This window comes from Dromiciops gliroides, chromosome 2, assembly GCF_019393635.1.
Source record: "Dromiciops gliroides isolate mDroGli1 chromosome 2, mDroGli1.pri, whole genome shotgun sequence".
Lineage (NCBI taxonomy): Eukaryota > Metazoa > Chordata > Mammalia > Microbiotheria > Microbiotheriidae > Dromiciops > Dromiciops gliroides.
The window spans coordinates 197,736,392-197,764,361 of record NC_057862.1 but is presented as its reverse complement, the minus strand read 5'-3'; the positions used below and the strand labels follow the sequence as shown (position 1 = coordinate 197,764,361).

General features: G+C 39.2%; 1 protein-coding gene across 1 annotated transcript in view; it reads left to right on the top strand.

The window, feature by feature from the left end:
• Positions 1-27,970, top strand: part of NPAS3 (neuronal PAS domain protein 3) — a 1,138,615-nt gene that overhangs the window by 1,090,274 nt on the left and 20,371 nt on the right. The window contains 2 exon segments of the mRNA XM_043988462.1: positions 1,692-1,885; positions 5,149-5,255. Of these exon segments, the coding sequence (XP_043844397.1) occupies positions 1,692-1,885; positions 5,149-5,255 (301 nt within the window).

Below are 27,970 nucleotides of genomic sequence, written 5' to 3'. Positions count from 1 at the left end.
AATCATATAAAAAAAGAGAGTCATTAAAATGAATTTGAGGCAGCATAGAATAATGTGCAGAGAGACATCTGTGGAGAAGATCTACAAGAAAGTCTCTTAACCTCAAAGTGCCCTAGACAACTCTCTTAAATTACAAGTTACAAATGAGTTGGCAGTCTGCATTGGTGAAAGTTGTCTCTCTACCAGGAGTTCCCCACATGGATGAAATCACATAGGCCCGCAACTAAAAAGGACAAAAAAAGAAACCAGTTTTAACACCCATCCTACTTCATAGTCATGTTGTGAAGATCAGTTGAGATATTACATACAATGATGTTTTCTAAACTGTAAGCCTCAGTTTCCTCATCTGTAAAATGAGCTGGAGAAAGAAATGGTGAACCACTCCAGTATCTTTGCCCAGAAAACCCCAAATAGGGATCACAAAGAGTTGGACAAGACTGAAATTGACTAAACAACAACCACCCCCAAAAGTGCTATGCAAACATAATGTATGAGTATTAATAATATAATTATGATAATGGTTACACTCTTGCTATAAAGAAAAATTAATGTAACAAAGTCCTTATTCTGTGAAAGAATCACTGAATTGCCACAGGATATTGTGCTAGTCTCCCTTGTACCATTTTATTTGGTATCTTTTCAAGAAAGATCACATCCAGGCAGCTAGGTGGCACAGTAGTTAAAGCACCAGCCCTGGATTCAGGAGGACCTGAGTTCAAATGTGACCTCAGACACTTGACATTTACTAGTTGTGTGATCCTGGGCAAGTCACTTAACCCTCATTTCCCCTCCAAAAAAAGGGAAGAAAGAAAGAGAGAAAGAGAGAGAGAGAGAGAGAGAAAGAAAGATAGAAAGAAAGAGAGAAAGAAAGAAAGAAAGAAAGAAAGAAAGAAAGAAAGAAAGAAAGAAAGAAAGAAAGAAAGAAAGAAAGAAAGAAAGAAAGAAAGAAAGAAGAAAGAAAGAAAGAAAGGAAGAAAGAAAGAAAGAAAGAAAGAAAGAAAGAAAGGAGAAAAAGAAAGAAAGAAAGAAAGAAAGAAAGGAAGGAAGGAAGGAAGGAAGGAAGGAAGGAAGGAAGGAAGGAAGGAAGGAAGGAAGGAAGGAAGGAAGGAAGGAAGGAAGGAAGGAAGGAAGGAAGGAAGGAAGGAAGGAAGAAAGAAAGATCACATCCTAAATGGGCATTTGGGTCAGTTACAGTGCCTGGCCTCTTTTGATTGTAAAAGCTACTTGAGAGGAGGGACTATGTCATTTCCTGTTGATGTTCTTTCCACACACCCCCACCCCCAGTCAGGTCTGAGTGGCAGTGGGTTAGCGAGAAGGGCAAAGGGAAGGTATTTATTAAGCACTTACTATATGCTAAGTACCGTCCATCACCCCAAGAATTTTATATTATGTATTCCAAGACTAAGTTAATAAACTCCCTAGTTAAATCCTTTTAAAAAAATGTTTGTTTGTTTTTTTGGTTTTTTGGTTTTTCTGAAAAAGCATCAGTAGCCAAAGATGCTGACTTGGAAGCTGTAGGTATAGCACCATTTTTCCTTTGTCTCTTGCTATGAGGTCATTTAGGGCCATTATGATGAGATGCAAGCTCATAATTACTGCTCCAAGCCTAATTCTGCTCCTCTCAAACAGAGCACTTTGCATCTGTGTTTTAAGTGGACTGATCCCATCATCTATCTTGTGTTCTCTTCCAGGTGATTCACATAACAGGCCGGTTACGTCTGAGAGTATCCTTGTCCCACGGTCGGACAGTTCCCAGCCAAATCATGGGTCTCGTAGTGGTTGCTCATGCTCTGCCTCCTCCTACGATCAATGAAGTCCGGATTGACTGTCACATGTTTGTTACTAGAGTAAATATGGACCTCAATATCATTTACTGTGAAAATAGGTACTTCATTTTCCTTTTCCTTTTTCAGCGTTGCATGTGTATCCATGTGTCTTCTGCCTTGCTTGAAATCCCATTTTCCTGTGGAGCATTGATGGGGGTTCTTAATAGCTCTTTGGACTGACACCAAACATGCTTTTTACTTAATACTTACATTAGGGTTCACAATACAATGAAAGAAAAACACCAGGACCACCTTGCTATAATGGAAACCCTGATTGACTAGGAACCCAAAGAGAAGACAGGGCGAGATTTTAGTCCCACTGATGAAGGGATCTAGCGAAAGGTGTCCTGCTGACACCCCAGCTGGGCCTGTTTCCTGACTATAATGTGAGGTCTCTGGCCTCTTAACAGTCAACAGATCAGAAAAGCACTTAAATACATGGAGTACAAATGAGGAAATGAGGGAAGAGAGAGGAAGAAGAGAGGAGAAGGGAATTTGCAAAACTATTAAGTAATACCACATAATCCTGAGGATTTCACTCTCATAAATTAAAGAGATGAGTCATCCCATAAATGAGTTGGCAGCTCTTCCTCCTCACTGAGCTCTTAAAATGTATTTTCAGCCTATAGTTTAAAAAGTTCCTTTCTGCCATTTAAGGCATTAATGAAAGCAGTGGTATGCTGCGTACAAAGCTGACTTCTGAGCCAGGGATCCAGGTTCAAATCCTGCCTCTGACTCATACTGGTTATGTGACCCTGGGCAAGTCAACTAATTTCTCAGTGCTCTAGACAGTTGTCTGTTTCTATAAGTTGCAGAGAGGTGGCCACCTGAATCAGTAGAGAGAGTTTCTTCATTTGAGAGTTCCCTATATCAACAAAATCACAGGTCTAGTACTTGGCCCCATATGTTATTAAACTCCAATGCTGGATGGGATTAGGGACTAAGGCAGCACAAAGAAATCCTCACCTAGAAGTCTCCTTTTCAGCCTAGTTTGAAAAAGGGTGGATGTCATCATGCGTGAGGGCCGCTAGGTGGCGCCATAGTGCACAGAGTGCCCTGCCTGGAGTTAGAAAGACTCATATTCCTGAGTTCAAATTTGGCCTCAGACACTTCCTAACTGTGTGACCCTGGGCAAGTCACTTCACCCTATGTGCCTCAGTTTCCTCATCTGTAAAATGAGATGGTGAAGAAAATGGCAAATCACTCCATTATCTTTGCCAAGAAAACACAATTGAATGACAACAGCATTGCGTGTGAGTGTTAGTGGGACCACACAGAGCTTTGAAACCTGTAGTTGTTTGAAATAAGGTAGTTGGTCTGTCTCCCTAGTATTGCTGCCTACCCATCCTCAAGCATCACTGTGAAAAATAATGAGCCCCTGCTGGTAAGACGTCAACACCTAGAAAATGTGGCATCCCACATAGCAGACACCTGATAAATGATGATTGAATTTAATTGAACTAAAAATTGAGCGTCACATTTGGAGAGAACCTGGACTTTAGTCCCTGCCCAGACTTTGGGAAAACTCCTTAACTTTTCTCAGCCTCAGTTTTTTCATCTGTAAAATGATCGGATTAGACCAGATGACTGACAAGGTCCCGCTGGCTCAAAGTCTGTAATGCTGTGACTCTGTGTTTCCTGTGAGTCTGTGTCAGCTGGTTCAGTGCAGCAGCATCTTTTGGCTAAAGATAAAGTGATCAGGAAAAACATCTCCATTTAAAAAGAGATGTCTATCCAATGGCACATTTGATCATCTGGATATGAAAAATATTAGGATGAACACGGTTGTCAACCTGGAAAGAAGATAAATTGAGCTCAACTCAACATTTATTAAGCATCTACCATAGGGAAGGCACTTGGCCAAAGTGTTGAGAATAAACAAAAAAAAATGCTTTTCCTTTAGAACTTAAAATGAAATGGCATCTTTCATGGGTTTATCTTTTAATTTTTAAAAAATTATTTTAGAGGCAGATAGGTGGCCCAGGGGTTAGAGTGCTGGGCCTCGAGTCAGGTAGACCTGAGTTCAAATGTGACCTGAGATAATTACTAGTGTGTGACCTTGGGCAAGTCACTTAACCTCTGTTTGCCTATGAGGCAGCTAGGTGATTTTGTGGATAGTGTGCTGGTCCTGGAGTCAGGAAGACCTAAATTCAAATCTGGCCTCAGACTAGCTGTGTTGTACAGCCAGATTTGAATTTAGGCACTCTAACCACTGAGCCACCTATCTGCCTCTAAAATTGTTCCACTAGGAAAAGAATATGTTCACATTTGGACAAATATATATATAGTCATAGTAACTCTGATCAAAATCTTCCTTGAAAACCTGGATAGGCTTTATTCCTTTAAACAAAAATAACTCATGAGGATATGAAGGAGCACAGAGGAGAGGGAATCAGCAAACAAAACCATTTTAGATTTTGGACCTGAGAAACAGCATCTGATCCTGGGGGTTATAGGGAAGGATGGAACATTTTGAAATGTCTGTGTAAACCAGGCAGGTTCCCCCAACATGTTTTCCAATTTCGGTTATATTTTTCTGTACTCCTGCCCGAGGACATTGACATCTGGACAATCAATGGCAGTGCCTTACACACACACATACTGTAGAACCCCAGCCAAGAAAAGAAGCAAAAATGGCTTAAAACTTTCTATGTGGAATGAACCACAAAGTCCCAGTTAAAAGGGCCAGGAGTGAAAGCTGAGTTCCCAAATGACTCAGACTAAAAAAGATAACACCCCCAGGCATCTGTATGTCTCAGCATTTAAATTATATCCCTTGAAATGTCAATTTGGACTTTGTGCCAAGAAACGTTTGGGAGCTCTTTTTCATGAAAATACCCAATAGAAGACCAATCTGTTTAAATGAAAGGTGTCTCTAATCATTTGGTAAAAACATAACATGTTTTTATTTTATTATGTAACCTTGAATTATCTTAGCCTTTAATGAGGATTTTTGCATTGTTGTTGGTGTTCTCTAATTTCATGGAATTATGATGACTAAATGGGCAGTCCACTAGTCCTCCCCTTCTCCCCCCCCCCAAAAAATGCTGCTTCATCCTACTTCTGAATTATTAAAACACATTAGCTTACTCCAGTACATTTCCCGTTTGTGTAAAATGCAAATATCCATAATATTTTAAATAAGCGATCTTATCTCTGAAGCTTTCTCCCTCCAATAAAGAGTTGCAACTTCCACAGATAGATATACTTGGTGTAATGAAAACTGTTTTGGTGGATTTCTCTTTCTAAGTCATTGGTGGTTTCATCCTTTCTAAATTATAGCTTTTGTGTGTGTGTGTGTCTGTGTGTTTTTTCTCTGCAGGATTAGTGATTATATGGATCTGACCCCTGTAGATATTGTAGGGAAGAGATGTTACCACTTCATCCATGCTGAAGATGTGGAAGGAATCAGGCACAGTCACTTAGACTGTAAGTACCTTCGTTATGTCAAAATAACCTGGTCTGATGCCTTCATCTTGCTCTGATTCATGTTTGGTTTCAGTCTTAATTTTTCCCTTTATCTTCTTGGTGAGTTCTTTTCCCAAAAGAGAAGCCAGTGATCTCTCCAGAAGAAGTGAAAGGTGTAAATACTGTTCAATTGAAAGTGGAGTCTGAAGACCAGTGAATTTGAATTTCCATATGCTTACTCCAAGTGGGGCAGCTAGTTGGCACAGTAGATAAACTGCCAGGCTTGGAGTCTGGAAGACTCAGAACCTTTCTGAGTTCAAATGTGGCCTCAGGCACCTCCTAGCTGTGTGACCCTGGGCAAGTCACTTCACTCTATTTGCCTCAGTTTCTTCCTCTGTAAAATGAGCTGGAGAGGAAATGGTAAACCACTCTGGTAGCTTTGCCAAGAAAACCCCAAATGGGGTCAGGACGAAGCGGACATGACTGAAACGACTCAACAACAGTAATAACAAATTCCAAGTGAACTAGCCCTTATGTGTCATGTGACCCCTAAAATAGGGAAGTCTAATGAAAGAAGCCTCTGCCTCAGGAAATTGGTGATGTTACCCTTCTTAAATAATTTCAGTTTTTGTGCTTGCAACCTCAGCTCCAAACATGCATGGGGAAGGGGGGAAGAGGGAAAGAAGATAAAAATCTGAATAGGTGAGAACCACATAAAAATGCCTGCTTATCTTTGCATTTAAATGGGGAGGGTGAGGGTTGGGGGGGAGCAGCAGAAGGAGTAGTTCATAGCATATCAAAGTCTTGCCTTTGTCCTTCCCCAGTTACAACCCTGCTCAACTGCACTCACTGTCTGTTCACTTTGTTTCTGGAGAGAGGATTATTCAGATTAACAGACACCTCCATCCCCCTTCTCCTGGGGGGGTAGAAACCAATCTCAGCTCTTTGAATCTGATCCCAAGATCTTGACCCTGAGATTGAACTCTCTGGCACATAAGATAGCTGAGCATATGAGCCAGGCAGAACCTACAGTGTGCGAGCAATAACCTACTCGGGGTGGTTCACAGGCGGTTTTCCTCGGTCTCTGCTAAAAGTTGGCTGTGCAGATGCTGGGAGCCACTGGGGAGGATCTCCAAAGCCTCAGAAGGCTGAGAGTCAGTCACTTCATAGTCCTCGGAGAGAACCTGGGACTTCCGTCCCCTCTTCTCCCCTCCCTCCCCTTCCCCAGAGTAGGGGGAGGGTGGCTTTCTGCCCATTCCGGAGGGCTCTCAATAAAAATGTAAGCTAATACTATTAGTTATATATCTTAAAGTACCTTTTAGACCTCCTAATTCTTATCTGGAGTTGTAAATGAATTGGGGGGTGGGGGGTGGGGTGATGAAATAGACTGTGAATAAAAAAAAATTCATATAGTAAAAGCCAACAAAATAGACAATACCTGTGTGCTTTTGTTAAGGGAAATTGACTTAAATGTTTTTTTTTCTTTTTCTTTTTCAATTGCTTACCAGAAGCTCGTTTATGAAACATGAGATTTAAACCCCTAAATAGCAACCAAGAGATGCAATAAACTGACACCCCCTTTCCTTAGCCTCCCCCCCCCAAAAAAAAAACCTGATAGGATGACCATTATTGCATAGTGAAAGAAGGTTATTTTTTTTTTTTAGTGAGGCAGTTGGGGTTAAGTGACTTGCCCAGGGTCACACAGCTAGTAAGTGTTAAGTGTCTGAGGCCGGATTTGAACTCAGGTACTCCTGACTCCAGGGCCGGTGCTCTATCCACTGCGCCACCTAGCTGCCCCGAGAAGATTATTCTTAAAGTCAGAATGGCCTAGGTTAAAGTATTGCTTGTGAGCCATGCTAGCTAGCTCTGTGACTATGGGAAAATAATTTTTAACTTTTCACTGCCCTTGGCAACTCCCTAAAACCGTACTGGTAGTTATACACAGTGATGATGATATAGTTAAGACCAAAACACCCCCATCCCACCCCATGCCAAATTCAATCATCTAATCTATCTTTAACAGTGCCTACTGTTGAGGTAGCTGGGTGAAGCAGGGGACAGAGAGTTGGAGTTGGAGTCAGGAAGATCCTAGTTCAAATCCTGCCTCAGATACTTACTAGCTGTGTGACTCTGGGCAAGTAACAACCTCTGAGTTTCAATTATCTCATCTCTAAAAGGGGGATAATAATAGCACGTACCCCACAAAATTGACATGAAGATGGAAAGAGAGAACATTTTTAAGGTTTTGCAAACTTTAAAGCATAACAGAAATGCTAGCTGCTATTATTATTACTATAGTAGTAACACTTAGAGACATGGGACCAAATTCATTGTTTTAAGCTCTCTAGGGAAGTACTTCTCTGCAAATAGGCTCCCTTCATGTGATTACCTTTCATAAGGTTTCATTCTTTAAAAAAAAAAAAAAAAGAATAAGGCTCCATTCTTAACCCTGAGCAAGTCAATGACTTAAAGAATACATTTGCTCTTAGAATGAATGGGTATGATGTATCACCAAAGAATATGTCTCATTAATTAACTGGAAAAAAAAAAAAAAGATTCATGATGTTCCCTGAGAAGAAACTTTGGGTACTTTGTAGCTGAGATTTTAGACACTTTGGAAGAAAGTGTGTTGGGGCAGCTAGGTGGTGCAATGGATAAAGCACCGACCCTGGATTCAGGAGGACCTGAGTTCAAATCTGACCTCAGACACTTGACACTTACTAGCTTTGTGACCCTGGGCAAGTCACTTAACCCCAATTGCATCATAAAAAAAGAAAGAAAGGAAGGAAGGAAGGAAGGAAGGAAGGAAGGAAGGAAGGAAGGAAGGAAGGAAGGAAGGAAGGAAGGAAGGAAGGAAGGAAGTGTGAATATACTTTTGGACAAGTATAAGCCAGTGTCCTAGAATTGAAAAAAGACTTTCATAGACTTTGTGTCTCTGTGTGTATCTGGATGGATTTTTTTTTCATTTTGGTATCCTACTTGAGGTCTAAATTCATAAACTTGACATTAACAACAACAACAACAAAAAAAAATACTTGTCATCCTTAGCTATTGCTTGGAAAACATCATACTGTCTGGGATTTGATTTATAACTGTAACGCAATTCCTCAGGAATAGTGAACAAGCACAGTTCATTTCTTCCCATGAAACAAAAGGACTCCAACAAATATGTTGGATTCTATTCTCCAAAATCTATTTTTAATCTCATTTCCAGCAGTCAAACGATTCTGCGATTTGTAAAAATAAGCAATCATTTCATTTCCTGTCTTCCCCAGTCCCTTGATTTTTCTGGGTGTCTTACTTTCTAACATACAAAAAAGTTGGCTCTTAAATTGTGTGTTTCTTCATTATTTCCTTTGCTTATAATTTGGAAAGGAAATTCCTGTTGTCATACAAGCTCTTGCTTTGTGATTTTGCCTGCTTGCAATGATTGAGCTCACCCTTTTAAATCATACACGCAACTTCTAATTTTGGGTTCTTTTAATAACCTTAAACACATTAAAAACAAATAGAATGAGTTGATAATTCCAAACAGTAAAATACACTTCACGTATTTAGCTATCATGCTGTGGAATAACTCCGCAATGTCAAGTATCACACAATTAGTAAAACTGTAGGGGGAAAAAAGAAGTGTTTTGATCCTGAGGAATTTTGATCCTAATCAGATTGAAATTTCCACGCTCTTGTAGTGTTTAATATCTTCAATCACAAAAAAATCAAACTGATTCCAATGTCGAGGGTTTTTTTCTTTTTGCATTCTGTGACTGAAATAAAATGCTAAAATATACAGATGCATCTAATTTTTGTACAATAAACATTAACATCATTATAAAGTAAGATTAAGTCTAAATGTGTGTGGTGGAATGACTGATGTTTACCTAATTCTGAAGCCAAAGCCAGCCTGGTAACCAAATGATAGGGTATGTAATGGGTGTTGGTTTATAAGCAAGGGAAAGAAAAGATAGTAGGTTAGAGATTTAACACAGCATCCAGCTTGTCCTAAACTTGAGGTTATCACTAATGTTCTCCTGGCAGGAGAAAGTCATGGTGGCATAGAAGCTGTTCAGAAATGAGATAGAATTCTAATCAAAGGGATTTTTAAAAAATGAACAGTTCAGGGTTTCTTCTTTGAGCTTTTGGCACAATTCCGAGATTTTATTCATGAAAGAAAAGTTTCAGCCGTTTAATAGTCCTGATGTCCTGGTGGCTTAGTCTCTTCCTATTGTCCATGAAGGAGTTAAAATCACCTGCTGTTTTTATGAATGAAATCACTGAGCTGTCTTTGGGAATGTATTTACTCATGACATGGGCATATGGAAATCCATTCCATGAAATGGTTGTTATGCTAACCAACTCTTGGGATGAAGATTGGGGAGGAGGGAGAGGTAGGTAAGAGTAAAGAGAACAGAATCTCAGCTACAAGAGATCTTCAGATAATTCTGAAAACCTCTACCAGAATAACAGAATAGTTATTCATTAGCTTAATGAAAACTGTTCCCAGGGTTCTCATTCCATAAAGTAGAAAAGTTCTCAAAGGTCACACCCCAAGAAAACTTTACCCTACATTGATTCATTCTACTCACATTTGGAAAATGCCTACTATGTGCCAGGGATGCTATGCTACAAAGGAATGTTGAGTTGCTAGAACTTTTTAAGGCTTCATGCTAATGGTTTTGAGAATTCTTTAATAATAGATCCTTATATCTAGTTACCCTGAAATATTTAACTGAAGTTTCCAATCTCTTTGGTCCTTTGAGTGACAATAACTCAGGTGTTTAGGTGAGGGGTTTTTTTCCAATTTGTTGGGGGGTAGCAGGGTTCCCCTCATCATCCCTGACCAGATAACTGGGTCCATTGGACTGCATGGGATTCATGGAGTTCAAGATGATGGGCTGAACCTTTCCAAAGTCAGAAAAAAGTTCTAGTTATGTTGATGGCTACTGAATCTCTGGGACCTTGATTCTCTGGTGGTATATCCTTCTGCCAGCTAGAAAAGTGAGGTTTGCGCACGGGTCAAGTCGAGCTTCACAGAAATCATATTATCAAAGAGAAGCCTTGACTTCTCTTGAGTTAGACATGGTGACCATGTCTCCCTTTCCTCTTGCTAACATCTTGCCGAATCCTTGAGGTAGACTGGTAAATCAGAAAAGGAAAAAAAAACTTTGTTTCTCCAATTCTGTTTGGTTTTGGTAGGAGCCAAATTGCCTTGTGTTGTCACAATGACCTTCCAAGACTAAGAAAGAGTGGACTAAGAAAACCTTACCCCTCTATTTAATGCTTTCAGCCATCAACACCCATGTCCTGTAAAGAGCAAAGACTTCTAGAGATTAGGAGCCACAAAAAAGAGAAGGTGGGGAAAGGGTGCATGGCGGCAGTTGTTCCTCAATAGAAATAACTACAGAGAGGGAAACTGTGGAATGGTTCTCTCAGACTGAGAGGGGAAAACACAATCAGGTCATGCATTTGGGTGATATTGGAAAGAGAGGCCTCCTTCTCAAATCTTGGAGGGTGCTAAATATTTAGGCTACCATACTTCCCATTTCTTAATTAAAATTTTCAATGCTTCTCTGCAAACTAATATACAGCAATGGATATAATGCATCCTATGCAGTTTTGCATCAATAACCCCTATACTTTGCTCCTAGTGGTGCCTCTTTGCCAAATGCAATCCGACTGTTTAATGCAGCACTAATTAGTCTATCCCCATTCCAGTCTGTAGGCGCTCCATTGTAATTCTTTCCAGCTCATTTTTTTCCACCCCAGAGCATCAATCAAAGTAAGTGCCCTGCCTGCCTAAGTAACAGAAGATGTCCTCCATGCATTTGTCATATGCCACAAAAACAAAGGGAGAATTTAATTGTTGATTTGGGTGTATTCAGTTGTCCCTCAGAGCAAAGGAAAACTGCAACAGAAGGAAAACAGGGGAAAAGGGAAAGAAAGTTTGGTGGATGAGCCAAGTGCAACCTCCAAAGGGAATATTTTCCTTCTCTTAGCCTTTCTTCCAAGCTGAGTCTTCAGAGCTTTCCTAACTGCGTGGTCACTTGCTGGATTTTTTCCCAAAGCAAATTAGTTCTCCCACTTCTTCCCTATGAATATTTAAAAAGTCCCATGATAAAAAAAAGATATGTAATAGCAACCAAACCTTGCTTTCTTCAGTAGCCAGGCAGACAAATTTTGTTCCTTTTCATTAACTAAAAAGGTTCCCATTTAGAAGTAACATTTAGCTGTGTTTTTATGCAGGAATGAATTAATATTCTATTTGTTTGTTTGTAAATATGCTTTGTTCTTTGAGAATATAAGGGCAGAAAGAACAGAGATAAGAAAAATCACTTTCAGTCCTATATGAATATTCTGAGGCAGGCCTAAGTCAGACCAGTCCAGTGATTCAGGCTCAGGGTTAAAATGTCGTGAGATACTTGTGAATTAAAAAACATAATGAAAACAATTTTCCTTAGAATGATTAGGAAGGGCACAGTTCCAAAAGTTTAAAAAGATGATAACTCAGGGTGCAAAAGTTGTGATTAAAAAACTCTAAACTCATAGGTGCATTAGAAAAGGAGCTTTATCTATATATCTATATCTATATATTTTTTAAGATAAAAACTGTACAGAAATAATTTTAAAAGTAGAAGCTGGGATGGCTAGGTGGCGTAGTAGATAGAGCACTGGCCCTGGAGTCAGGAGTACCTGAGTTTAAATCCGGCCTCAGACACTTGACACTTACTAGCTGTGTGACCCTGGGCAAGTCACTTAACCCCAACTGCCTCACTAAAAAAACAAAACAAAACAAACAAAAAAAAACCCACAAAAAGTAGAAGCTAACAGAATCAGACAGAGAAAGCCACTATGGAGTCTGAAAGCAGATCAAAGAATACTATTTTCACTTTTTGTGTGTGTGTGTGTGTGTTTTTCTTTCTCATGGTTTTTACCTTCTGTTCTGATTCTTCTTTTGCAACATGACTAATGTGGAAATCTGTGTAACATGATTGTACATATATAACTTATATCAGATTGCTTGCTCTCTTAGTGAGAGAGTAGAGGAACAAGGGAGGGAGGAAGAAAAATTTGGAACTCAAAATCTTATAAAAATGAATATCTAAAACTATCTTTACATGTAATTGGAAAAAACATAAAATACTATTGAGGGAAAAATAAAGAAACTACACAGCAGTCTAAGAAATTTTTTTAAATTTAAAGTATAAGCTATATAGCAGAGTAATGTCAGGAGCAGTTCAGAGTAATTCTCCTGATATAAAAATGATTGTGATGACCTGGGACGGCACCAAAAGCAGCAACTCCAAACCATAAGTCTAGCTAAGATGTCATAGGACTCTCTCATGCTATCTGCCCCAGGCCCTGAGACTCAAGTACCTATTCAGTGTTCCCTAGCCCGCTATCCCTGAGAGCCCCTTCAGGGAAATGGGCCTAAATTTTGACCCCTTTAGAAGTCTCTGCTGGGGGACTATTGGCTTCTTCTCATTACTTCATCTAAGAAATCAAGATTACCACCAAATCAATTAAAGGATTCCCTGCCTTCCAGGAGAATTCCCATTAATCACTATTATGAAAAAAATTTCACCTTCCCCTATATTATTATTATTATTATTATTATTATTATTTTTTTTTAGTGAAGCAGTTGGGGTTAAGTGACTTGCCCAGGGTCACACAGCTAGTAAGTGTTAAGTGTCTGAGGCGGGATTTGAACTCAGGTACTCCTGACTCCAGGGCCGGTGCTCTATCCACTGCGCCACCTAGCTGCCCCCCCTATATTATTAAAAAATACAAAGCACCGCCCCAATAATTCCTTTCCTTGGTCTCTCACCCCAACTCTGGGGGAACAATATCTACCAATTAAGAAGAACCTGAACCATTTCTTATAGAATCATGTGAGGGGACAGGAACCTCAAGGCCTGAGCAACTTAACACAGAGAAGGGAATAAGGAAGGTCTAGAAAGGGTTACCTGGGACTAGGTGCAAATGTAGTTCATCCTTATCAGTTAAACCTTCCTGGAGACTGGATCCAGGAGTCCACTGAACCAGGGGATCACTCCTCCTACTTCTTGGGGTAGTGCTAATTTTTCAAAGACATTTCCTCTGGGAGACAGAATACCCAACCTCAAGAATTAAGGATGCCATGATAAAATTGCTACTTTAAAAGTCTATTCTAGTATTCAACCATACCGCCTTCTCAAAAAAATGTATAGAAGATAGAAGACCCAGTAAAGATGATGGTGAAGGGTCTGATTTCAGATATTCTTTGCAGTAAAATGGATGGTCTCATTAAAATCAATAGTAGAGGAGGGCCAATAAGAAGGAAGGACATGTTCTATAAGCTCTGTGATGATGGCCACCATGGTGGTGGATTTAATGTAACTCAGATCCTATGTCCTAAATAAGTTTCAACTATTGTAAGGGTGAGGGAGGAAGAGGGCCAATATGAGCAATTTGCTAATCAGAGACAGGTTGAGAACCACATGAAAGCATACCATACTGATCTTTTAAAGGCAGATGCTCAAGTTGACATGAGGCTCACTACTGAGCAGAATGCCACGCATCATCCTTATTTGAGGGGATCATATGGTCTTGTGCTACCACAACATAGCATCATAGTCCCTATGTCCAGTTTGATGATGGACCCAGTCCCCAATTTCAACTGGATCACAAAGGTATTCTCCACAAGGCAATGAGAATTCCTCTAAAGCTTCTAATACCAACTCCCCATAGACTGGACTTCTTATGCCACGGCATCAAGGAAGCCAAATGGACTCCTTATTCCCTTAAAAGACCAGCCCAGACTATATAAAAGAGGTGCCACCTGTTTTACACCAGTAAGTTCTACAGCACAGGGGTCAGCAAACTGTGGCCTGAGGGCCCTCCTGCTATTTTTGTATAGCCTGCTGTAAGCAAAGAATGTTTTTCACATCTTTAAATTCAATAAAACTTTATTTTTAAATGGAAAAACCATTCTGAGTTCCCAGGGTTCTACAAAAACAGGCACAGAGCCAAACTGGGCTGTAGTTTGCCCACCCCTGCTGGACAGCACTATTAACATAAAGTTAGTCTTAAATTAGCTTAATACCACTATACAACAGTAAAAAAAATTGTTCAGTCATTCTGTCATGTCTAACTGTTCTATGACCCCATTTGATCATTTCTTGTCAAAGAATACCAGAGTGGTTTGCCATTTCCTTCTCCGATTTGTTTTACAGATGAGGCAACTGAGGCAAACGGTTAAGTGACTTGCTCAAGGTCACGCAGATAATAAGTATCTGAGGCCAGTTTTGAACTGGGAACTCCAGGCATACAGACTAATAATTCACGTTTGCATAGCTTTAGTTAATAGTTCTCAAAGCACTTTCTGCAGTGGAAATAGTTCACGCATTACACCCATTTTAGAGAAGAGGAAACTAAAACTCAGAAAGTTAAAGTGAGTTTTCGTGGTCACATAGCTGATAAATATCTACTATCTCTGTAAAAGTCCGCCCATAACAAACTCACAGACTTAAGACACAGGAGCTAAATGTTGTAGGTCAGGCATCTCTCCCTCCGTTTCTGCATTTAATAGAATGATGTTATTATAGTTAGAAATTGGACAGGGGTCATTTGTGATCCCAAATGGTTTCTTTCCCAGAGAGTGCTATTTAGAGTGCATTCACACCTGGAGAGTAGAGAGTGAACTCAAGTCCCTGGACATAAAGGTGCTTCATTCCAATTCTATGTGAATATATTTAAGCAACAATAGTGAATGATACAAGCACTCAGGCAATGGTGAATAGGCTTTTTGAGTATTTAAAGTCAAGACTCATATTCATCTGGGCAAGGTAAGGAGAATGATCTACTTCATGGCAGATTAAACCTTTTAATATCAATGACCCAAAAAGTTATGAACAAAGGAACATAGCCTCATAGATCACAGAGAAAGTTAACAAAAGTAAAGGTTGTCTGGCACTCCTTTGGATTAACATGTAAAGGAGATTTGTTTTCATTATCTTGTCATTTAAGATTCACATATATAGCTACAAGAAGTTTGGTAACAATAATAATAGCTCACATTTCAATAGCACTTAAATATGTGCCAGGCACTGTGCTAAGCACTTTAGAATTGTTATCTCACAACAACTCCCAGGGGTAGGTACCATAACCTAGTCCTAATTGGCAGAAAAAGAGTGGCTTGCCCTTGGTCACACAAGTGTCTAAGGTCAGATTTGAACTCTGCTCTTGCTGGTTCCAGAACCAATGCTCTATCCACTGTACCACTTAGTATTGTGGAGAATGCACTGAACTTGACAGTGAGAAAACCTGGTTTCCAATTCTGCCTCTGCATTTCTGACTGAGTAAATAAGTAAGTTCAGAGCTCATAAAGGGACAAAAGGCTCCTCTGAAAAGCATCAGAACAAAATGTAAAAACCATTTTCATTTTGATGGAATGGTGATGTCCATGGGATTACCTTTCAGCTAACTGAAGAACTTAGTAAGAGGTGGGTTTTGTTTCATTCTGCTTTTCAAATGATTTTAGTTTTTCCGCAGTAAATTCTCCTCTGACTGTAGCATTTATCCTTGGACTTTATGCATTAGGATACGATTCTGATATATATTGTCAGAAGCTTTATTTTTTGCCATTGTCTTCCCAATCAGTCGGTAGTTTTACAATATATTTTTTAAAAAATCCTGCCTGATATTTTGGGGAGGGAGGAAAGAAGAAGCCTTCTGCTATTATCAGACAATACCAAACAGGAAAAAAGAGAGAAGGAAAAATAATTTTTAAAAATATTTCTAAATTATCATATTTTCCTTCTGTAATATATATAAATGAAATGGTGCTAGGCAGAAATTCTTGTGAAAAAGATCTGGTGATTTTAGTGAAATCAAAGCTCAATATGAAGCAACTATGTTATATGGCAATAAAAAAAAAATAAACTTAGGCTGTATCAGTAGAAACACAGTGTTAAGAACAAAAAAAGAGGGGCAGCTAGGTAGCACAGTGGATAAAGCACCGGCCCTGGATTCAGGAAGACCTGAGTTCAAATCCGGCCTGAGACACTTGACAATTACTAGATGTGTGACCCTGAGCAAGTCACTTAACCCTCATTGCCCTGGGGAAAAAAAAAAAAGAACAAGAGAGGAGACAGTCTATCTCATCATACTCTGCACTATTCAGACTATGGCAGTAGTACTGTCTCTGCTTCTAGGCACCATATTTTAGGATAAACACTGACAACATGGGGAGCAGCACTGTCTAGTAGAAAGAAAACTGGTTTTATAGTCAGAGAACTTTAGGTTCAAATCCTAATTCTGACACTTATGACTTGTGTGACATTGATTAAATCACTTAACATTTCTGGACCTCAGTTTCCTCAATTGTATGTAAGAGTGTATTCTTTTCAGACTTTTGGTATTGTCACTGATTTATAGGCGCAAAGACCAAAACAATGTAAGACTTAAATATAAAAACACTAAGAGACAGAGGAGACAGTGTACTTACCCAGGGCAAAAGTGGTGTCAGTTCTTTTTTCCCATGTTGTATGTGACCAACAGGGGAACTCTGGAATAATTAACTTAGAAATTTTGAACCCTAGAACTGTTTTATGATTATCTTACAAATGTTTTTGCCCAACTGTGGCCAAGCTGGCAAAGATAAAGATTTGGCATGGTACTAGCAATCACCATAAATTAGAATGAGGCCTCTCACTGAGGTGATCCAGCTCTAAGTCAGAAAGATTGGCCAAAGGGAAAAAAAAACAACAAACCTCAGAGCCTGGTGAAATAGAGACTATTCTCTCTCTGCCCTACCACTTGTTTCCTGAGATCTGGAAACGCCTCAGAGCCTGGTCAATAGAACAGAACTAGAAGAGCTTTGGCAATCCCAGGCTGAGAGTCCTACTCTTTACCCTAACATCGAAGAAGTAATCTTGAGTTCCAGAACAGGAGTGGCAAGGCCAAGGAGAGGAGCAGACCATCCCCACAATATCAGAGAGGCCTGGACCAACAGCAAAGCAGCCCAGCCTAGAAGCAGAGCAGTTTCCCATTAGACTGAGTTCTTTGAGAGTATAGACTGTTTCCGTAACAAATACTTATTGACTGACCAACTGGTTGACTGACCATCTGACAGTGCAGCCTCAGAGCAGCTCACCTTAGCAGCAGAGCCACCCATTTTCAGTGAAACTTTGTGAACACATTCATTCAGTAAAGGAAAAGAACACATCAAGGCCTACAGCTACAGAGTTGAAAGATACCCTGGCCACATATGTTCTGTACACATGTGTCTCACAGGCAAAAAGAAAAAGCGGGGAGGGGGACAGCTAGATGGTGCCATGGATGGAACACTGGCCCTGAAGTCAGCAGGACCTGAATTCAAATCTAGCCTCAGACACCTAATAGCTGTGTGACCCTTGGCAAGTCATTTAACCCCAATTGCCCTAAAAAAAAAAGTTTAAATTTATTCCCACATATGCATTTGTAGGACAGCGCACCCCACATTTACAAGTGAAATGGTGTGTGATTATTATTCTTGCTTTGCTTTTTGAACAAATGTTTTTAAGCGGTAACTGGGTCAGTTGGCTGATTCGTTTGTAGAAAGCACATTGGTGGGAACTTAGAAGCTACAGTGCTAGGAGAGTAGCAGCCCACCAGGATTATCTTCTTCCCCTCTCCCACCTTTCCAGAATCCTCATTTTACCTATAGTAGTCAGTCACTCATTCTAGGACTCAGCCTGCTAGATTTGTGCAGACTGGAGAAGTGTGTTGATGGAAGGAAGGAGGCAAAGATGTAAAGATGAGAGGCTAGATGATCCCTTAAGTCCCTTCCATCTCTAAATCTAGGAGTCTTTCAACTAGAATAAGCCTAATCAAGGGATTTTTAAGTCATGTAAGGACTGGTTGTAAGAAGAAACGATGAGAAGACTTTAAAGGGTGGGCATCATAGCAAACTTACAATATCTAAAGGGTTTTCATGTAGAACAAAGATTAATTCGATTTACTGTGCTTGGCCCCAGAGGGCAGAACCAGGAGCAAGGAGTGATAGTTAAACAAAGTCATATTTTTACTCCATATAAGAAAGAAATTCTTAATGAACAGAACTGTCCAAAGGGTGGAATTGGCCACCTCATGAGTAAATTAATCCCTAGAGGTCTTCAAGAAGTAGTTGGGCAATCACTTGTCAGGGATGTTATAGAGGAGAGTTGCACTTTACTTATGAGTTTGGACTCAATGACCTCTGATATTTCTTCAGAATCCAAAGCCCCATAATTCTGTGACCTCCACACCAATCAACTCCAAAGCCCTTGTAACCGAATGCCCAGTGTACCTCATATATGTAATATATCCTTCAAACTGGAATAAGACAAAGGGGACTTTTCTTTTAAAGACCCTTCTTAATGGCTATGTATAATCCTCTTTGTGACACAAAAGGACACAAAGTTTGGTTGTCATAATTTTGCTTTGTTTTTAAATTACCCTTATAGGCATGAGGTTGAAGTAATACATTTTCCATACTTTTTTTTCCCTGTCAACCTAAAAATAAATTCATAGACAAAAGACAATCAGATGCTGTCCCTTTTAAGCCCCCTTCTACTAGAATAGATTGGCAAGTCATATGTAATTTATAGTCTTAGAGAGTTACTTGTAGTGCTGTGAGGTTGTTATTTGACCAGGGTCACATAACTAATAAGAATTATAGGCAGCAGTTGAACCTGGTCTTCTTGACTGAAGTTCTATCCACTAGCCATGCTTCCTTGCCATATATATGGTCCATATTCTCTAACTTCATATCTTTCATGAGAGTAGTAACCTTAACTTATATTTTTAGAGAAAACTACGTGGATTTAAAAAATATTTATATCTGCAGCAAAGATAATATGGCTTAATAGATAAAATACAGGGATTGGAGTAAGAAAGACATAGATTAAAATCCCACTTCTGACACTAGCTATGTGAATTTGGGCAAATTGCCTTACCTCACCAAGCATTGGTTTCCTCATTTATAAAATGAGGACTTGGACTACAATTATTTCTAAGGTAACTTGTAGCTCCATATCTGTGATCCTTTAATTCCATGAGAGATCTGTTTGGGGGGCAGCATTAAGATTTTATTATTATTATTTATTTATTAAGATTTTTCATTAAGACAACACAACAAGCAATTTACCTGGTACCTTCTTCCTTATCCTGCTCCAAAAGTATCTTAACACCTCTGTTAAGAATAATTACAACATGAAAATGAAAAACTAAATTTCTGGCTCCTTTCCCTCATCCTCATTCAGACTTACTGCTACCAAATCTACCCCATCATGATTTCTTGCTGCTTCTCCTCTGAATAGCCCCCTGCATTTCCCTTACTCCCTCCTGTTCCTCTTGCTCTAAAATGGCATACTGGGTCCACTACAACACAGAAAATTCAGTAGTTAGATGAACAGCTAATGTGTTTTATTGTTTAGTAGACTTTTTTCTGGTTCTTGGCATAGGGAAGGTGTTATAACCTATAATCAGGTTACCTCTCCTGTAAGGGAGAGACCTCATATTTATATTAGTCTTGTTCAACCTTTTCAACAAATACCTTTTTTAAAAAGTTTGTTTCTTCTGACTGAGTAGAAATAAAATAAGTACACCAGTAGGGGCTCATAAGCTATAGTGTTAGTACTGGAACCTGGCCTACATTGAGCCAGGGGTAGTTATCCTCTGGGCTACCCAACTTAACAGTAAGTGAAAATTAGGGGTGGAGTTAGTCCAAATGGATGCTATACTTTGGGTGATAGTTTTGCCAACAAGTTTCATAGCATTATAGGCTTAGAGTTGAAAGGAACCTTAGAGATCATTTAATCCAGCCCTATCTATTTTCAGAGTTGAGAAGAGTGAGGATCCAAAGGCATAAAGGGACTAGCCCACAGCTAGGAAACAACAGAGCTATGGTTTGTACCTAGGTCCTTGACTTCAAACCCAGTGCTCTTTCCACTGAGAACCACACTGCATTGATTAATTTGGCTAAATCTAAAACAGGTGACCTTTATATGGCAGAAAGAATTGTGGAGGCTACCTAAAATAAAATAAAATAAAATAAATGATCTGCCATTCGCTTTTCAGAAGGGCAGCAAGAGATGCAGCATACCACACCCAAACACAACTTGTGAATCACAGAACTAGGAATTCTCTGGTTCAAATCATTAGTTTATTTCTTCCTATTTATGAACACAATGTTTTCCATATTTAAAAGAAAGCTTTAGCCTTCAGTTCAGTGCATTAGAGCCAAGACAGAGAAAATGAAAAAAAAACCCACACCTATCAAATTGACATGTTCTTAATCAATTAAAAGTTTTCTGCATGATTCAATATTAACAGTTAATAAAAATCTATCAATCGGCAGTGGCGTTGAGAAAACCTCTTCTGAGGATATAAATCACACATATGGCAATTCAAGCAGGGCCTGTCATTAGTGTATTAGGGGGGGAAATTCACAGATGATACATAGTCACTCCCGATACATCTACAGGTCTCCTGGACTATTGCTCATAATTCAGTTTAAGTATCAAACATCATTAAACTTTACTAAATATTGCTCAGCACTTAGATTTTTTTAAACTAAAAACCAATTTGTGGATGCCTGCCTGCTATTTAAAACATCTAACTCACTAATTGCAAAATCTATAGAAAAGTCTCCACAGCATCAAAGGCTCAGTTGATCCTCTGAACAGTTTATAAATGAAAAACTGTCTCTTCTTCAAGCAAATAAAGGCCTTAATGCACTTTTTTTGACTGTGATGCTATTTTTCCTGTGGGTTTTCAAAATGACCTTCCTGTAAGCATCAAGGACTATAACTTTTCAGATAAAGAAACTTGTTCATGTTTTAAGTCTATGCCAGGTTCATTCCCCTATAGCCCACAGTTTCAAAAGCAAGGAAAAAGTAATCCGGAATTTAGAAGGGAGGAGGAAAAAAAAGGAAGGAAAAAAACCCTCTGTTTCCAGAATGAAGTTACCCTGTCAGCCTGCCTTGGGCCTTAGGTGGAGAAGCAGAGATTAAAGAGTCAGTATTCTTTTTCATGTTTCATCTGCCAGTTTTGTGAATGTAGAAAAAAGAACCAGTGGCTACAGCTAAGCACCCAACTGTGGTATTAAGTACAGTGTGCCCCCCCCCATTACCTCCACCCTGTTGCAGTAAATTAAAAAAAAATTTTTTTTACCAGTTTACAGAAGAAGGAGCATGCTAACGATGCTCCCCAGCCATTGATAAAGGTACCTCAAGGAGGAAACTGAGCAGAAAGCCACAGATGCAGCCCTCGTGTAGACCTTAAAGATAATGAACCCCTTTGTTTGGGCTGTGTGAATTCAAAGTGTTAAATCTCAGATGATCTCATCATTTCCTATTTATTCTATACTTACCTGAATGCACCATGTATTGCAGTTCTTTTAATGCACATGCAAGCCACCAAAAATGTCCTTTTGTGAGACCCTTTGCTGAAAAGGCTGCTTTTGATAGAAGCCTCTGTCTCCTCTTCAAGCTGAATTAGCCTGACTTCCTTCTTTCAAGACACACAACTCACTATTTAAAATGTTTGGCTTTAGTTTGGTGGAGAAGCCTAACAGGAAAGAAACCATGTTCTCTTTTTCTCACCATATTTTGGAAGACAAACTCGTACTGATTTGTTTTGATTTACTAACAGAATTATGTTCCTGCCACAAACACTGGCTCCCTTTTTGTTCCCTCAGCACCAGTATATTGTTGCCCACAAAGTTCCCAAGGAAAACTGGATTTCCTCTGGTGGGAACCATGGACAGAGCAATAGATTTGTGCTTTGGGGAAATTACCATTAGTTTCAGGTTTATGGGGGGTTTTGGTGATTTTTTATTTGTTTTGGGGGGGGAGTTGGGGTTTTTTTGGTTCATTCTTCCTTATATGGTACATGTGCATTTCTTGAATGCTAACCACCTAGCTTAAGTCAAGGCAACATTTTAAAAATGAAATTCAATAAAATTTAGCATCTGGCATTTTAGGGAAAAGATAGATATAGATATAGATATAGATATAGATATAGATATAGATATAGATATAGATATAGATATAGATATAGATATAGATATAGATATAGATATAGATATAGATATAGATACAGATACAGATACAGATACAGATAGATATAGATATAGATATAGATATAGATATAGATATAGATATAGATATAGATATGGATATGGATATGGATATGGATATGGAAATAGATATAGATGATATAGATATAGATGATATAGATATAGATGATATAGATATAGGTATAGGTATAGGTATAGGTATACACACATATACATACACATACATATACATATATATATACACACACATATATGTATATGTATGTATATATGTGTATATGCACACATATATATATATATTTGATGTAAAGGCCACTGGTTTTAAAATGCTGGCTTTCTACAATTTTCTTTTCATTAAGCTTTATCTGATGCCCCCCCCTTCACATTTTGGAGTTGTTATATTTTTTCCCTTCTTTCTGGTATCTGCAATAATAATTCCTGGTTGTCGGGATGATTTGTGCCAAATCAGTACAACTCTCATTCAAAGGCTTCTCTTCATCTGGCCTCATGTGTTTTGTTCATAACTTTGAGTTCTTGTCTCCTATGGAAAAATCTATGTTTGTAGTTACAGGGAAATCCTGTTGCAGGAAAAACAAAACAAAACAAACAAAAAAAAACCCCAAGAAACAAAATCATTCCCAGAAAGTGACAAGTCCCTCTGTTTTCCTTAAGAAAATACCATGATCAAAACCAAGTAGAACAAGCTGATGGTCAGAGTACATGCATTCAGAATTTTGTCTGAGGTTGTTCATTGGTAAGTGTGTATGCGTATGTTTTGTAACTTTGGAAATCTACTCTTATTCTTTGATATACATGTATGATTTTGGACTAAATTGTCTAAAATACAGCTATTATCTTTGTTTCTACACCTATAAAATTAATTATTTGATTACTTTGAGATCCTCCAATAAAAAAAAAATGTGTTTTTCTATAGGAAAGATTAGTTCAAGTCCAGAGACAGAAGTAGGTAAGGACAATGGAGCCAACCCTGATAGTGGATAAGGGCATGGAAATAGATAGAAGGACACAAGATGATTTTAGAGAATCCAGGATTTTAACAAGTAGAATAAGATATCAACCTCTAAATAAAAACACTAACACTCAGCCCACATCCTAGTCAAAAAGTAATATGAAAGTGCCAGCCGACTCCAGTTGGGCAGCTAGTTGAAACAGTATGTAGAGTGCCAGGCCTGGAGTCAGGAAGACCTGAGTTCAAATCTGGCCCCAGACTCTTACTGTGTGACCCTGGGCAAGTCACTTCACCCTGTTTGCCTCAGTTTCCTCATCTATAAAATGAGTTGTAAAAGGAAATGACAAGGGGCAGCTAGGTGGCGCAGTGGATAGAGCACTGGCCCTGGATTCAGGAGTACCTGAGTTCAAATCCGGCCTCAGACACTTAATACTTACTAGCTGTGTGACCCTGGGCAAGTCACTTAACCCCAATTGCCTCACTAAAAAACAAAAAAAAACAAAAAATAAAAGGAAATGACAAACCACTCCAGTATATTTGCCAAGAAAATCCCAAATGGGGTCACGAAGAGTCTGAAACAAATCAACAACAATACCACCCAGCCCCAGAACAACCTTTGACTTACGCTAGATCTACTACAAACACTCTATAACTGCCCAAGTCAAATGATAACATGCAGTTTTCTATTTAGCCAGCATTCATTCATCATTAGCACTTAGACCCTATCATTGAAGTAAGGCTGAAAAAGTGGTCCATGACGCTAAATGATTTTTAACTAAACATCTATATTACCTCCCCCTCCTCTTCTTGCCTTCTTTTTGTAGGTTGGAACAACATGCTTTTTAATTTATTCTTAGGCTCATTAATTTGATTAGCCCTTCTCTGCTTCTGAGAGACAATAAACTATTTTTAAAGGACTTAAATCAGGAGGAACTTTCTTACTCCTTAATTCTATCATTTATTTCCAAGAGGGATTTGTGTGGTTTTTTCAATGTCATGCATTTTCTCTTCATTTCTTTCTGATCTCTGAAGCTAAGCCTCAGAAATAAAAAATTAAAAAAATAAAATAAAAAACAACAGCCCCTGGATTAAAGAGAATAGAAAAAAGTTTTGTGAGGGTTTTTTTTCCAGGTTCTCTCATTTATAACTTAAACTAAAAATCTCTTTCAAGCTGTTACCAAGGTGGCTTTTCTTCTTGAGCTGATTAGGACCGCATGAGTTCAGGAAAAACTGTCAGATCCTGCCTAGGGCACAGCTGGAGTGATCCAGCTGATTTGCCAATGTGATTTTTTTTTCTTTTTTTTGGAGAAGGAATAGCTTCATCCCAGTGTCAAGAGTTTACATTCTGGGCCGCTGTGCAAAAAAAAAAAAAAAGTCAGGAACCCTTTGGTTAATTGTAAAGTAAACAGACCTTCTTCAGCCTCTTGACTTTGGTTTTAGCCCTATGTAGTACAGAGGGAACTTGGGTTCTGTCACTGACTGGCCTTGGGGTCAGCAGGTCTCCCTGACCATTGAAACCCATTGATGTTCCAGGCTGGAAATTGTCATCTTAGGGAAATTCTCATTATAATATAGCCAAAATAAATCTGACTCTGATTGAAAATCCAGCAGCAACATTTAAATTCTTCTTACCTTTTCAAGATTCTGTTTGTATGGTGGCCTCCGGGGCCAGCCCCAGGCAAAACTGTGAAGTAGGCAAAGTTTGTCTTCTTCAGGCAGTCACCTCCCCAAGGGGACCCCCTCCTCTCTTTCAGCAGCTCCCATCAAGAGTTATAAGGACCCTATTGCAGCATATCTAATCCCACCACAACCTGTGTACTCCCCCTTGTCACCTGGCCTTTCATCTAGGCAATGTCCGCCCCTTACATTATCAAATCAAATCTACTATCGTTTCTCTCCTTTCCTTTCAACTCTGGTCTGTTCTGGGGTGGTTGACAGTTGGCTAATCTGACTTGGAAGTGTACTGGCGTGTGCTAATGGGCTGTTAATGAACTAATGCAAACTTTCCTAAAACTGTGTTCTGCTCAGTATGTGCAGAGTGCCAGTGGCCTCTCTGGGAGAAATTGTTAATGTTGACAAGATGAGTTAAGGGAAAGGGGAAGGGAACCAGTATTTATTAAATACCTACCATGTGCCAAGCATTGTGCTAAGCTCCTTACCAATGGAATCTCACTTGCAACCTAACCCTGTTAGGTGAGTGCTATGATTATCTTCATTTTACAAATGAAGAAACAGAGGAAGACAGAGGTTAAATGACTTGCCCAAGGTCACACTGCTAATGAGTGAACTGAAGTCTTCCTGACTCCAAGCCCTGTGCTCTATCCACTGCACTACCTATCTGCCTTAGACATGATAACTGACTTTTTGAATGTCTCCTCTTCATCCTCCCCTCCTTTTAGCTATTCTGTCATTATATTTGCATATGAGTTCTGGGTAGGGGGATATAGGGTTTCTGAGCAGGCTAACAATGCTCATTCATCCATTCAAAAATCTATTAAGCAAATATATAGAGAAAAGAAGAACCATTGTCTAGTTGCTCATAATGCTTTTAGGATTTTAAAATTTTAAATCAAGATGCTCTCTCCATGGAGAAGGACACATAAAAATACATAAAACATTCTTCCTGCCCTCAAGGAGTTGATAGTCTAGCACTATAAGAAAAGGAAAGCAGAAAACCTTTATATAGATTCTTTGAATTCTCTTCTAACTTTTTTTTTTTTTTTGGTGAGGCAATTGGGGTTAAGTGACTTGCCCAGGGTCACACAGCTAGTAAGTGTTAAGTGTCTGAGGCTGGATTTGAACTCAGGTCCTCCTGAATCCAGGGCCAGTGTTCTATCCACTGCACCACCTAGCTGCCCCTCTCTTCTAACTTTTAAATTTCCTTTTACACTTGAGTATTCCATGACAGGATCATGGATTTAGAGCTGAAAGAGACCTCAGAAGCCATCTAGTCCAACCCTCTCATTTTCCAGATGAGGGAACTGAGACTCAGAGAGATTAAGTGACTTGCTCAAGGAGGAAAATAACACCAGTTATGATGATGATGATGATGATTTATTATAGTTATAATAATTATTACTATTACATTTAAATAATACTATGTACCATGTGTTTCTATGTTGTTGTTGTTGTTGTTGTTGTTCAGTTGTGTCCAACTCTTCATAAATTCATGGACCATAGCTCACCAGTACTGTCTGTGGGGTCTTCTTGGCAAAGATCCTGGAGTGGTTTGCTATTTCCTTTTCCAGTAGATTAAGGCAAACAGAGTGAAGTGACTTGTCCAGGGTCACACAGCTAGTCACTGTCTGAAGACAGACTCCAGGTCCAATGCTCTATCAAGTAAGCCATCTAGTGTATGCATATATATGTCTATGTAGATAGATATATATGTGTATGTGTACACATACATGCATATACCTTTACATGTATGTATAGATATATGTATTCACAAAGCACTTTACATGTATGTGGATGTGTATAGGCACACACACACATATACATATATACTCTCATTTGATTCTCACAATAACTCTGTGCGGCAGGTGCTGTCATGATCTGCACTTTCCAGATAAAATGGAGGCTGAGGGAGCTTAAGTGACTTATCCAGAGTCACAACAACTAAATAAGTGTCTGTGGCAGAATCCGAAATCTGGCCTTTCCTGACCACAAGTCCAGTACAATATCTAGCCTAGCTGCCACAATAGACTTCTTTTGGCATCATCCTTCAGTAGAACAATACCAGTGCTTTATTTCCAAGCTGTGCAGGTCTGGGCTCACCCTCCATCTATCTCTTCTGTCTTTGAAGCCGCCAAAAAGCAGCTCCCTTGTCTCTGAGCCAAAGCTAAGGACAACACAGCCACCTGAAATCACTCCAAACTTAAGTAGATAGAACAACAGCATCAGCTATTGATTCGGGGAGGGGGGGAGTTAGGGGGCCTGGTATCGCTCTGTGGAAATAGGGGGTAGGATCACCTAACTTTGGACAAGACCCTCATCTCATATTTTCCATCTCTCTAAATATTAACTGTTAACAGAGTTCAGAGGATTTGAATAAAATCATGTCATGTTGCATGCAACAACGATTTGAAAGAAGAGCTGCATCGCCGGTGGTTAGTTTTTTACCTGCTTTCAGCTTAACCATGTAGTTTCGTAGCTTGTGAAGCCATGCGTGCAGAATGTCAGAAACTTTGAATAGTATGTGAAAAGGAAATACAGGGATCCTCACGGTACACCCGGACTAGTAGATGATGGCAATGCAGTGCAATGGTTTGAGCCACTAAAACTATGAGCAAATAGAGAATATGTGAAGACTCACCACTTTTTGAAAGGTTTTTTAGGACTGGGCCTTTTTCTTTTCCTTTTTTTCTTTTCTTTTCTTTTTTTTTTTTTGGTGACAGTCACAGTGTCAAGAGATGGTTGTTGGAGTCTAGATGTGCTCACAGGAATGTGTGTGAGTGTGAGATCAGGCACTGTGCATTTACATAGAAACACAATATTTCTGAGGCTCTGACATTTGGTTATCTTAGGAACTATGAAAAGTGGCTCCTGGTTTTATGGTAAGAACTTTAACAGCACTGAACACTGTTCTTCTCCAAAGTGACTTCTTTCTTTTCCCCACCCCCCCCCCCCAAAAATCAAAATGTACTTCATGAAACTATTGTATATGAAGCACTTATTAGCCGTAATTAA